Source organism: Eptesicus fuscus, chromosome 1, assembly GCF_027574615.1.
Source record: "Eptesicus fuscus isolate TK198812 chromosome 1, DD_ASM_mEF_20220401, whole genome shotgun sequence".
NCBI lineage: Eukaryota > Metazoa > Chordata > Mammalia > Chiroptera > Vespertilionidae > Eptesicus > Eptesicus fuscus.
Window position 1 is genome coordinate 83203689 of NC_072473.1, and position 14345 is coordinate 83218033.

At 40.4% G+C, this 14345-nt stretch overlaps 1 protein-coding gene across 1 annotated transcript; it reads left to right on the forward strand.

Moving 5' to 3' along the window:
• Positions 1-8249: 8249 nt before the first annotated feature.
• On the forward strand, positions 8250-9179 carry RTL4 (retrotransposon Gag like 4). The gene has a single exon (XM_008156098.3). The coding sequence runs from the start codon at positions 8250-8252 to the stop codon at positions 9177-9179; it is 930 nt and encodes a 309-aa protein (XP_008154320.1).
• Positions 9180-14345: the final 5166 nt, after the last annotated feature.

A 14345-nucleotide genomic window follows, 5' to 3' on the forward strand; every position in this document is an offset into this window, starting at 1 on the left:
GGCAGCCAGTACCAGAGTGTATAAACTAGATACCCAAGAAATCATAAGTATTATCACCCCAAAGACCCACAAAATGTCTGGTATAACTGAATGAAAACAGAAGTTGTCTTTTCCATTTTTTAATTTTATTTTTATTATTTATTACAGCTGCCATTAAATATTATATTAATTTCAGGTGTGCAACATAGTGGTTAGACCTTTGCATAACATATTAAGTGATCCCCCTGATAATTCTAGTAAACCCTTGACAACATACATAATTATTAACTAATATTGACTACATTTCCTACGCTGTACTTTACATTCCAATGACTATTTTGTAACTGCCAATTTATGTCTTAATTCTTTCACCTTTTTCTTTCACCCCCCCCAACTTCCCTTCCACCTGGCAACCATCAGTTTGTTCTTCATATCTGTATCTATGAGTTTGTTTCTGCTTTGTTTATTTGTTTATTTTCTTCTATAGATTCCACTTTAAGTGAAATCATATGGAATTTATCTTTCCCTGTTTGACGTATTTCACTAAGCATAATACCCTTTAGATCCATGAAATAAAACTACCACATGACTCACCAATCCCACTTCTAGATACTTATCTGAAGAAATCCAAAACACTAATTTGAAAATATGTGTGCATCCCTATGTTTATTGCAGCATTATTTACAATAGATAAGCTATGGAAGCAAACTAAGTGTCCATTGATAGACAACGATTGGATAGAGAAGACGTGCTACATATATACAATGGAATATTATTCAGCTATCAAAATGAAATCTTACCATTTATCTTTTCCCTTCCTTCTTTCCTTCCTTCCTTCCTTCCTTCCTTCCTTCCTTCCTTCCTTCCTTCCTTCCTTCCTTCCTCCTCCTTTCTTTCTTTCTTTCTTTCTTTCTTTCTTTCTTTCTTTCTTTCTTTCTTTCTTTCTTTCTTTCTTTTTTTTCAGCTGCCTCCTGCACACCCCCCACTGGGGATGTGCCTGCAACCAAGGCACATGCCCTTGACCGGAATCGAACCCGGGACCCCTCAGTCCGCAGGCCGACACTCCATCCACTGAGCCAAACCAGTCAGGGCATCTTTCTTTCTTCCTTCCTTCCTTCCTTCCTTCCTTCCTTCCTTCCTTCCTTCCTTCCTTCCTTTCTTCTTTCTTTCTTTCTTTCTTTCTTTCTTTCTTTCTTTCTTTCTTTCTTTCTTTCTTTCTTTCTTTCTATTTTCTTTGTTTGTTTGCTAATCCTCACCCAAGGATATTTTTCCATTGATTTTTAGAGAAAGTGGAAGGGAGAGGGAGAGACAGAGAGAAACATTGATGTGAGAGAGACACATTAATTGGTTGCCTCCTGCACATACCCCAACCAGGACTGGAGAACCTGCAATCAATTTGCATGCCTTTGACCAGAATCAAATCTGGGACCCTTCAGTCCACGGGCCAACGCTCTATCCACTGAGCCAAACCGGCTAGGGCCCATTTTTCTTTTCTATTCTTATAGACTACAAATGAAAAACTCTGCATTTACAGTGGGTAAAAGGCCCACCATGTGTTCAGCACTTGCAGGTTTGAAATGAGACTTAGACCCAATCCAGCTATAAACATTATTTGCCATATATCATAACATCCCTTGTTAGCAGCACACTTGATCTTCAGAAATTAACAAACCTCCAGAACATGGCTACTTTCACTGAATTCTTAATTTTATAAGCCATATATAATGCTGATACCACTTAGGGCCTGAATCAAGTTGGCAAGAACAGCAAAGAGGCAATGGTGTCTATCTTTGGGGTTTTCTTTTAACTGTATGTAATGCTTTATGTTCAACCCTAGTGATATGATGCCTATCTAGCGGCTAATCATCTTGTCCTCCATCCTGTATCCAGATCTCTTCCTGCCTATAAAAATTTAACCATTTATCTGGGCCTTCTTCTTTGTTGGATTGAGAAAAGAATGGTGCAAATGGGTCATGTACTGCAAAAACAATGTTATTGGTCATGATTCTGGCTGGTGACTGAACAGAGTCATCCAGGCATCTGATATGGCTGCCAGCAGAGACCATAGACAAAAGAGACAAAGTGGGTGAAGGAGCAAACTGTAAAACAGGACCTTAGGAAGAATGTTAAATGAGCCTATGGAACAAGAAGGCTGATGGAACAAGTGTGGCTCCTTAAAAGAATTACTCACATTATAAAGGAAAACTAGGAAACTGACAGGGAATACTTGTAAAGAGTGCTTATGACACATTTAACTGTAATATAATGGGTCCAGCTGAGCCAGAAGGAAGGTGGGAGCTTATAGGAAGGTATGAGATCTGAGTCATAGAAATGGCTAAATTAACCCCACCTGGGCTTCTCTATCTCTAATAATGGAGATATGGGGATAGCTTTTCTACCTGATTCACAAGCAGAGAAGAGAAAAGCAGTGCATAACTCCCAGCAGCCACCACAGAGTCCTAAGAGCAGGGTCAGCTCAATTGCTGCACTCTATGGTGCCTCCAAGCCAGCTACTAGTATACTGCAGATGCTTGAGTCAGGCCTAGACTAGCCCACTGTTTAGAAGTGACCATGCATCTTTAATGAGAACCTTGAACGGAAGCAATCCACATTTTACACACTTCAGGGGCCACTTTTAGAGCCAAATATTTTCTACTTTCAAAAATATAGATAGTGCTGAAGCAGAAAGGGATTTTTGAGAGTACAGTCTGCCCTCCATATCTGAAGGGTTTGCATCCACAGATTCAATAAAGTGTGGATCAAAACTAATCCAGGAGTACTCTTCTGTAGCCTATGTGGAAATATAGGTAATACTAGGGGCCCAGTGCACGAAATTCATGCACTGGGGGTCGGGGGTCCCTCAGCCCAACCTGCCTCCTCTCACATACTGGGAGCCCTCAGGGTATGTCTTACTGACGGCTTAGGCCCGCACCCTACAGGGAGTGTACCTAAGCCACAGTCTGGCCTCCCTTTGTGGGAGGCAACTGGGCTGGTCAGGGGAAGGCACCAGCCCCATCACCCCACTGCTGGAGCCATTGCAAGTCACCGAAGCCACCAAGGTGTTTTCATCAACACGGACTCCAGTCCCTTCACCAAGAAAAAATGACAACTTTCTTTAGGCATTTTCAAGATGTGTCTTTCATAGGATATGTATTTATTTATTTATTTTTTATCCTCACCTGAGGGTATGTTTCCATTGACTTTTAGAGAATGTGGAAGAGAAAGGGAAAGACAGAGAGAAACACTTGGATTGGTTGCCTCCTGCATGAGCCCTGATCTGGGCCCTGGCCAGGGAGGAGCCTGCAACCTAGGTACATGCCTTTGATCAGAATCAAACCCAGACCCTGCTGTCTGCAGGATGAGTCAAACTGGCTAGGGCAGGATATGACATTTCTTAGCCTTCCAGCAGTGGACCTTCATTTCTTTCTCCAGAAATGTGGTGGAAAAACCCTAGATCACCTTTTTGGATTCTTATTACCCAAGTTACTGAGAATATTACCAGTGGCATACAGGAAGCTTAGCCAATGTTCAGTCAGAAAAGGTGTTTCCTCTATAGTTCACACCAATGGAGAGCTGGGCCCTGCCCAGCTCCCTCTGATCACTGGCTCAGCCCCTGCCCAGGCCTGCCCAGATTGAAAGCCTCTTGGGCAGGAGTGGACCCCCAGCTCCCTACAATCATTTGCAGAGGGTCCACTCCTGCCCAGGCCGAAAGCAGACCCCCAGCTCCCTGCCCAGGTGATCAATCGCAGGGGGTCTGCTGGTGTACCAGGCCGAAGAAACCCCCAGCTCCCCGCTTTCAATGGCAGGGGGTCCGCTTTTGATGGCAGGGGGTCCGCTCTCCAAACCCACCATCCAATCAGAACGAGGAGCTGGGTGTCTGCCATGCCCACCATCCATCGAAAGCGGGGAGCTGGGTGTCCACTCCGGCTCCAGGCCAAAAGCCTCCAGCGGAGGCTTTAGGTCTGGTGTTAGAGCGGACCCCAGCTCCCTGTAATCTGTTGCAGGGGGTCAGCTCAGAGCTCCTATGAATGCAAATTAACTGCCATCTTGGTCGGGTTTATTTGCATACTCGCTCTGATTGGATGGTGGGCATGGCTTGGCTGGTGGGTGTGGCTGGTGGGCATAGCAAAGGTGCGGTCAATTTGCATATTACTGTTTTATTAGGTAGGATGCAAATATTATACCTTTTTATGTAAGAAACTAGGGCATCTGTGGATTTTGGTATCCTCAATGGGTCCTATAGCCCATCCCTACTGAGAGATGGCTACTCAACCTAATGTTTCTCTAAAGTATTGTCAGGGAAACTTCTGAATCAGCATTATCTGCAGAGTTTAGTTAAAATGTAGATGGTTTTATGTCATTTCAAACCCATTGAATCACGCTGTCGAGGGGTAAGGCCCGAGAATCTGCATATTGAATTACCAGGGAATTCTAACTGCCCTGAAATTTGAGAACCGTTGACAAATGTTGGAGTTCTGTGTAGTAATTCACCCAATATTCCTAAGGTAAAATCTGAAGACTTCTTACCACAGAATAATTTGGGGTGCCCATAAAAACTCAGATTCCTGAATCTTCCTTCTAACCCCCTGACTCAGAGTTTCTTACGTGTGATAAAATTTGAGAAACAAAGTGGCTTCATTGTACAGATCCAGATACTAACCCAGAGAGAGAAGTGACTTGCCCAAGGTTGTTAGTAGAGCTAAGGTCACACCAAAGTTTCCAGACAAGTCCAAATGGTATCTTGAGGGTTATGTCTTAATTTAGCTTCTGTGACATTCATAAGAAGGCCTGGCACTTGAAAGTAGCAATGTAACTGCTCTAGGTAATTACATGAGCCTAAATCAAAGCTTCTTCTGCAATGAGTTAGTCAGATCAGATCAAGGTCACAAAGCTCTCTTAAAAGCAGCAGGTCCTGCAGGCCCTTCATGAAATGGGGTATCAGGGAACTCAAGAGTGAATTATTTTTATATCTAGGGACACGCTTAACCCTGGCTTAGAGTTAAACTGAAAGAAAAAAAAAAACACCCAAACGCCCTGCAATATTTTAATGAGCCTATTTTTGTGCTATTGTTTTTGTAGTTGAAACCCATACCAGTGAAGTAAATGCTTAAACATATGCAGTTTTGTGTCAGACCTGGTCCAAGTTCACTAGACTGATGGCCCAAACCTGTGCATTTGAAGTTCCATCTCTCTCTACTTATCTCCCCAAGCCTGTAGTCTGGAACTCCTCAAGACTGGAATAATCTGCCCCAGGATCTGCTGGGATAATCCAATAGAAGGCCATTGACCTCCAAAAGGAGAGCAATTCCCTATAAGACAAAGTAGATTTCCTTTGAAAGATTAAGCAATTGCCATTGACAACAGTGTCACTGTATGGATTGCATTTGAGATAAAGCTTATAATTTTAGTAAGTGTTTCACTAGTGCTACATAATTAGAAAAAATAAATGCTCTGCCACCTTGAATACATAATTCTGTAAAGAAACAGGATACCTCTGTAGAGATTCTGAAACTTGTGAGGGTGGAGATAAATGGCCAAGGGCATTGACCGAGAGTGAAAAATTATAATCACACCCTTGCAACAACAACAACAAAGAGTTTGGTACAGGTTCCCAGTCCCTTATCTTCAATTCTGAAATAAAAAGTTCTGTAGGATGGGAGCTATTTTATTTTCATTAATTCGGTGCAAGACTCATTTAGCAGCAAAACCTGACCTGAACTGACATGAACTTAGTCTTTATCTCCTTTAGTATAAATATTCAGGATTTTTTTTCATGCAGAAATGTTAATGACTTAATTATGGGATATTTCCCCAGACATCACTGGGAATGTTATGTAAGAAGCAGTATATACTCTGTGTTACCTTTCTAAATTCCAAAACAAAACAAAAATAATTCTAAAACTCAGTCAGATAACAGACTATGGACCCAGAATAACGATAACTAACATTTATGGAGCACTTGGCATCTGCATGAAGCTGTGCTAATCTCTTTTCATCTCATTTAATCCTCAGGTCACTGTAGGACAGGTATTAAAATCATCACCATTTGAAAGTTAGGAAATTGATTCTCAGAGAGGTTAAATAACTTGCCCAGAGTCACACAACTTTTGGTTAGGCCAGGATTTGGATGTGGGTCAGTCTGAATCTAGAACCTACATGTTGAATTCTTGCATTCTACTGCCTGGGAGAGATTAACAGTTGTGAAGGGCAGTATGGACTTGTTTGGGCTTTATGTGAAGGTAGAATATCATTTGAGGAACAACCTACTACCTTCAAATATGTACCCTCCCCATCTCTTCTTCTCTGCAATGCAAATAATTATAGCTTTATTCCTTGAGGTTCATCTGCATGGCTTTTCACACAGGGACCACCAACATCAGAAATCTGCTGGGCATCTTATTAAATACAGATTCCTGATGTCCACCCCAGACCTACTGAATCAGAATTGCTAGGGAACAAAATCAAATTCATTCCTATACACATTAGAGTTTGGGAAAAAAAAGTTAACACCCTTAGAAAGGCCAAACATTAACCTTCATTCGCTAATTTACATCTTAGTATCAGTTGACACATGGTTGGATTAGCAGGAATAAACTCATGGATGGACACCTGGAAAGTGGAAGATGTCTGAAAGGTAAATGGGGAGACTTTAGAAGGGTGATATATGAAAAGGAAGAAAGAAAGGAAGATATGACAGTATCTCACTAATTTGGTAATATGCAATAAGGGTAAAGCCTCACCATTGACATTGTCCAGCTGTCAGTCTTGGAAACAAATGTATCTTTTTTGGACGGCCACTCAGATCACATCAATTATTGCATTGATACAAAAACCCTCTGAGGTGGACAAGATAGTCAAGCTCATTAGATAAAATAGGAGATTGAAACCCAAATGAGTTCTTCAAACTCATCTAACTGATTAATGCTAGTATTTGGGCAAGTTTCTGGCCCCTGATCTTAGACTATTTCATTCTTCCAGTAACTTCTTTCATAGATCTAGAGAGAAGGAACCATCAAATACAAGCTAGGGAATCAAGTCTTAAATTAAATGATGCACAGTTTTTGCTCACCAATGACCAATTTGAATACATTTGAATGCTATGGTACACAAGGAAAAGGCAATGAGAGTAATTACACAGCAGAATAGTTCAACTGGTATACCATATGTTTGGGGTTTGTTTTTAACTTTTTCTGGCTGTTTTCTATTTGTTATCAATGCAGGGAGGACTGCAGAACATTTTGATTTTTATATTTTTAAGAAATTCTGTTCTTATTTCCTAGATTCTTAACCTCACCTCTTCTTGCCTGTGATGTATTAATCATCTCCATAGCAACCAAAATGTGACCTCAGACAGGAACTAGAAAGCCAGAGAAAATGAATTGACTACCACACAGCAATCAGATCCCCACAGCAGTGAAGGCTGGAATTAGGGAACTGAGGGTCAAGTCCAACCAGTGATTATTACAGTTCAAACAGTGTTCTTTAGAGCAGCTCTTCTCAAACAGTGCATATTTGAATCACCTGGGGAATCTTGTTATAGTGGAAAACTGATTCAATAAGTCTGGAGTGGGACCTGAGAGTCTGCTTATCTAACAACCTCCTTTGTGATGTCAATTCTGCTAGTTTCCATATCACATTTTGAGTAGCAAGGGACATGAATCATCACCGTGCCCAAGTCGTGTATGCAAATGAGCATATCTGTGGTACCCGAGGAATTGCTGTTTTGGATAGCAGTCCTGATGAGCATGCTGGATCTAATATTAACTAGCTGTGTTACTTTGAGCAAACATTTTTACCTCTCTGTATCTCTGTTTTCTCATCTGTGAAAGTATGAATTTGACATGGGTGATCTCTAAGATCACTATGGATTATAACATTCTTTAAGTCTCTGATTTTTTTAAAAGGTACTTTAGAACCAAAGACTTAATCTGAGGGCAAATTTCTATATTATAAGGGAGTGGGGAGAGAAACCCACTGTGTCTTTTATATTTATCTTCTTAATTCAAAATCCTCTATTTGTCCTAAGGTAATTTATTTCTTCTGAATGTGCAGAACATTGGCATTCTCCATGAAGAAGAGGTGATATTCAGTAGAGGACAGCAGTTTTTGCCATCTTTCCAGCTCAGCTCTCAGCATCTCCTTGTGACTTCATAGCTAACAGCTTTGGCTACTTGCTCATGATACTGTCTCTTTGATCACAGAGCAAACCCACTGTCTGACCACTGGTCTACTGGACTTGTACTCAATTCTACTTAGTTCCAGAAGATATAATGGAGAAGCATACAGAATCATCACCTAGATTGCAGGTAGAACATTCCTCCCTTTGGGTGGAGAACCTTATTCTGCAGCCACAAGTGCAGCATCTGACTGAGGAGAACACTACTCTGAGGGATCAAGTCATGCCTGCTCTGGCCACCCCAATGATGCCTTTACTCTGTTCACTTAAGAATCTCTCCCAATTTCGTGGTGACCCTGCCAATATCTCAGGGTTTCTTGCTCAGGTGACTAACTATTTGACAACTCTCAAGAACACCAATCCCATACACGATGACCAAGTCAAATTCTTTTTTGACCACCTATCTCAGCAGATGGAAAGTTGTGGGATGATATCTAGGTCTGAGCAGAGTGCTCTGTTGAAGCAATATGAAAACTTTGTTCTTGAGTTCCAGCAGTCATTTGGTGAATCCAAAAGACAGGAAATGAACCCTCTGGTGAATGCTAAGGTTGACGAAGAGGACAACTCCTCTCAACAGGATGCTACTACTTTCCAGCCTCTTGCTCAAAATCTGAGCTGTAATGAAACCAATGAGAGTGATCACTTCCAAGAGGGCCTACCTGAACCCATTCAGGATGAAGTGAGTGGCACAGATATGATGGACAACCTCCCAGACCTGATCACTCAGTGTATTCAGTTAGACAGAAAACATAGTGACAAGCCAGAGCTCTTACAGTCAGAGGCTACGCTCCCAGTGTTGTCATCACTGATCCACTACCAAACCCTCTCCAGCCCCTCATGTCCATCATCCAAGGAGCTTATACAGCTTAGAGGAAGTCAGCCATCTCTCACCCCTGCCAAACGAGCCCGCCAGCAAGAAACTCAGTTGTGCCTCTACTGTAGCCAAGCTGATCACTTCACAAGAGATTGCCTTGCAAAACGATCTCGAGCTCCAGCAAGGATAAATAACCCAGCTCACCAGTAAGAGGAGCCAAGGCATGTCCCTTTGTGAACTTACATTCCTCTCACCTCCAGCCTTACTGATTTATATCCTGCACTAAACATTTAAAATACAGATGGGGAACTGTGATACCACTTTACACATTCATGTCCTTCTGGAAATTTAAATAACCAGATATTATTTATTTGGTGACCCATCACCAAACCTAATCCAACAATGATGAAAACAATTCACAGGTACTCTCTGCAGTTGGTACTGATTTCCCAAGAGTACTGAAACCCTGCAGGCAAAACTCTGCCCAGTCTTTGCCAATGAAAACAAGCCTGGAAGTACATTAAGAACCTCCTCCCCACCAATGGGTGAGATCTAGTTTGAGTCTTCTGTGCCTAAGAATTGGCCCAATCTTTTTATCCTCACCCTTATTGTTCCCTTTTGGTTTAAGACTCTGTACTGAAGACCTAATTTCATTTTTGTATTTCCTACCAATATTATCCTACTAGAGGCTGGCTCCTGCTCCACCTGTTAACTAGAGTCCAGCTTCAACACAAGCCAACCTTCATGGAAACACAGCTCTGCCACCCTTCCATACAGCTATATTTTGTTGCCAATATACTGGGTCTCTTGGCTATTGACAAACCAGATAGTATGGCCTTTTTCACACTGCCTGGAACTGTTAGTCCACTTCTAGCCCTTCAGACAGGTACATATTTTTAGCCAAGCCTTATCAAGTCCAGCTTACTTTCCTTTTTGCCAACCACCTACTTTAGGTTTCTACATGTTGTATGGCCAAGTTAAAATTGTCTAGGATAATGACTTCTGACAAGTATTTAGTGAAAGTTGGGGGACGGTATCCCATCATAATTACTATTCTGCATTGAAGACTGAGGGTCAATCCCTGCAAAAGTTTCTGACTTTAGAGGTTTCAGTGTGGTCACCATGTAGGATCACTGGCCATTTATGTTAAGCTCTACTCTTATGAACGACCTCTGGGAAGCCCTTGTCTGATTGAGTGTCTTGAAGAGCAATTAATAGAAGGTAACTTTCTGAACCATCTCATCTGAAGAATCCTGGGGCATATAAACAAACACCATCTGTACATAAAACTCAAGAAGTGGGGGTTGGATTGCTTGTGTTGTACTCTTGACATACATCAGTTCTGTATATGTATTCCTAATGCTTCTGAACAAACATCATACTATGCTGGAAAGGCACAACTTTCTAAAATCTTAAGGATATCCGGTGATGATCAGTGATTCCTAGTAATTACCAGTCCTCTGTTCTTTGATTTGTAGTACTGATATATGTCCCCATAATGTATCCTCTGAAGAAAAATTGGTAATTGCATTTTTCCTAGTAGCCACCAAGACCTCTCAGAATATAAAGTGCAATTGTACTTTGGCCTTATTCCTGGATAATTATGCTAACATTGGCAATACTTAAACTGAGCTAGTAGCTTACTACTCCCATCTTGTAGCACTACCAGACAGATCTTTCTGCCCATCAGTGCCTCGCTAACTACTGTACCAATTCTTATTTGCATTCACAAGGTGTCTCTTTTATCAACAGCTTGCTATGCATCCACTTTACTACATGTGCTCTCACAACAAGGAGACCTGAATGCATATATTTCAGTTGTTCCAAGGAATTCTCATGAGGATACTAGGATTATATGAGATCCTCTAAAGGGTAGATTTATATGAATTTTAAGTGACTCTGGAATTACCAGGAGATATCCAAATCTAGCACCACCAATTCTGTAATAAAGAACTCATCCAATGGCCTCAAGTCATTTCCTTATGAACCCTAGTATGTTCCTGGTGTGCTAATGGTAGCATTCAATTGGCTTCATCACCAATCTTTCCTTATCTTAGGGACCTAATTTATCATTGTGTGCCCTCTCACAAAAATATGTCACTCTGTTTCCTCTTTGGACCTTCTCTCTGCAGCAAAATTACCTTTTTCTCCAAGAAATCTTCATATTTCATAGCCTCTCAGAATAGATAATCAACCCTGGGCTATTAACTTCAGTTCACCTCCCACTTCTAGAGGCCACCTCTTGTGCTCTGTATGATGAAATCCAACAGTGAGACTGAGCATATGAATAGGATGCTGAGATAATACTTTTATGCCTACTAGCTAGCAAACATTTTATTTACCACTTCAAAATATTTTATAGTGACACAATCTACTTCAACTATAATTAATTCACTACTTAGCATAAAGAGTTACATGGATGAGTTTTCAGAATATATACCATAGTGAACTATTCTGAGATTGAAGCAAATTAAAGTCTACAGAAAACAGATGAAATGTAACCTACTGAAGTATGTAGTCTGGAAATGCAAATGCTTGGGGGACCCCCAGGTATAATCAAGGTTGTAGTGTTAGGGAGGCAGATCTGCTGTATAATTGATGCCACCCAACAAGATAGAATCTAATAATTTTATGATGTATTAAGAAGGAATTGTTTACAAGAAAATGTTCTGCATGGAATCCAAAAAAGGAGGCAATTAAGAGCCATAGGATACTCATAATCTCTCTAGAGTCAGAGAGGGGATATTGACCAGCAAATGATTTGGCAGGTCTACCTACAGTGAGGTGGAGATACAAGGCCATCTCAATTTGTGTCATTAGCCATTAAGATTGTCACCTAACTCCCCTTGCTCTGACTCTATGCTTGAAAAAGTGATATTTTCCTGTATAAAAACATTCTTATGGGAGAAAATTTGCTAACCAGCTCGCACGAGTGTTCTAGCCTAATTAATTCTTATTATAAATGAATAAATTCATGTTTGGCTTACACATCATTTTTTTTGTAGTTTTAATAGCATCAATCCTCCAGATTCTAATTGCCTCTGAGCACACTGTAAAAAAAAAAAAAAAAGATTTTCACCATGCAAAGTCAACACCATAGTGAATCCACTGAATATTAGCCTCCCTGAGAACCTTGCCCCAACAGTCAATCAGCCTCCCTCTTTATTTCTCTCATTCGTCTACAACTATAATAAAATTACAAAATACCTATGGGTTTCACTTCCTGCACTTTCCTCCACTCACATCCAGCACCGTGGTACCTGCCATAAGCAATCACTTCTTACATACTACATAGTTTAGTCAAACCATCAGAATACACTGTCATGGATTAAGACATGTAGACATAAGCCCATGTGAAGAACCTTTGGAGAGAGAAGAGTGTATACGACTGGCCTAACTCTCACCATCTCCATTCTATCCAGATGGCAACACATAAGACCCATAATGTCACTGCCCTAACGTCTATCCATGATGGTAAAACAAATATTACCCTTTTCTAGATTCTGGAAGATCTTCTCCACCCAGCACCATCTTGCCTATGACCACAATAGTCATCTCTGAAACAAAATAGAGAATTTAAGATATATCAGCATCTTGGCAAAATCTAACATACCATGCCCTTGGGAAAGCTCTGGGAGCTTGTGCCACATTTGTAAATCCTTCTACATTGGTGACCATCTTTCACTGCCTCTCTATGAAGCTTCGGGCCTCACTTAGCCAAAAGACTGGGAAAATCTTCAAGGGACTATAATGTCATAAATCTTCAATGTCACCTTCATACAAGGGTTACTGCTCACATTGTACAAACTAAAATGCCTGAAAGGAGGTACACCATTTAGTAGAGTCAGTAGAACTCTCCTGGTACTCAGACCACATTTCCCCATCATTGATAATGACTATAACTTTGAATATTCATGCACTAGATTATTGATATTACTTCTTTATGTATGCTTAGATTCTTGGGTCTATTTGAACCTGTTTTCTGATCAGTGACTTCCAGTGCACACATAATATGGCACTGGCCCTTTAATCTATCCAGTTCAGCAATCAGCCAGTTGTGACTATATTTCACCAACTCCATTTGCTTCATAGTAACCCTTCATTGTGGAAGACCATGAAGAATTTCAGTTTTCCTATGCATAGAAAACTTGTCTCTTTGGGCATATAATTTGGCTTTGTGTGCACCTGGAGAAAGGGAATTTATAGTTGGTGGATGAGTGGTTCTGTGCTCAGTGCTTTAATTTGTTAATGATAGTCATTTAACTTCACATTATGATATCCATTTCTGGCTCTTAATGCTCAGGTGGTGTTATAAATTCAATAAAATATGATGAAATGAAGGTTAAGAGCAGTTAACTTACCAGTCCTAAAGTTATGCAGCTAGTAAGTGGAAGGACTAGGATTTGAAACCAGTATCTTTCTATTGCCAGAGCCATTTGATCTCTAATAGAAGAGGGAAACACTTTAATTCCTACTGCTCCTGACCCGCCAAACTGACCCAATTACATCTCCTATAGCCACTCAATACAGAGAGGCCACTCTAGTAACTGGTATTCACATAGACACTTGTTGAAATACTTGTTCTGTACAGCAGTCTATAAAGGAAGCACATAACAAATCAGTGCCTTCTGGTACTTTGAAATTTTGTGTTTGTAATGAGTTGGAGAAAATTCCTTGACACACCAAAAAATACACTGTGTCTGCATTATCTTATTGGGCAGGCTGTTGTTTGTTGAGTCAGAATTCTAACAAAGGTTTCTGGCTATCACAAAGACTTCATATTTCTGTAGCTCTCCATTCAAAGCTATTGACTCTTTTTTTTAACAGTAGTTCAAATGATGTTTACAATGTTTGCTCAGTGCCAGGAGACAACAAGAACTTTGACAGTTTGTGATGGTTCTTATCTACCATTATCATGGGAAAATCAAGATTAAAATGAGATTTTGATTAATTCAGATAGCAATAAGCCAGTTAAATTTGAGAACTACCCCCATAGTATTGACCTCGGAGAATTTTCAGTCCAAAATCTGACTCCAAGGAATATATGTGGGAAGATACCTGTGTTCTCTTTTACATTAACCATAAGATAAACAACAAGTATTAAATATAATGTTCACTTAATTAGGCATGATGAGTCTATGATGTATGCATCCTTTATTAAATCTGTTTTTAATCTGTGACACTTCATGGGGACAATGAGGACTATAGATTTACTACCTATCATTTAAATCAGAGTTTCCCTTACTTAGCTTCACCTATCCATAATTTAAAGGTTATATCCCTCCCCATTCAATTGTTCCAGGATATGAAAGAGTATGTGTTCATGCAGATAACTTCATGTATGATTTTAAAGGTTCCAAGTCATAATAACAGTCA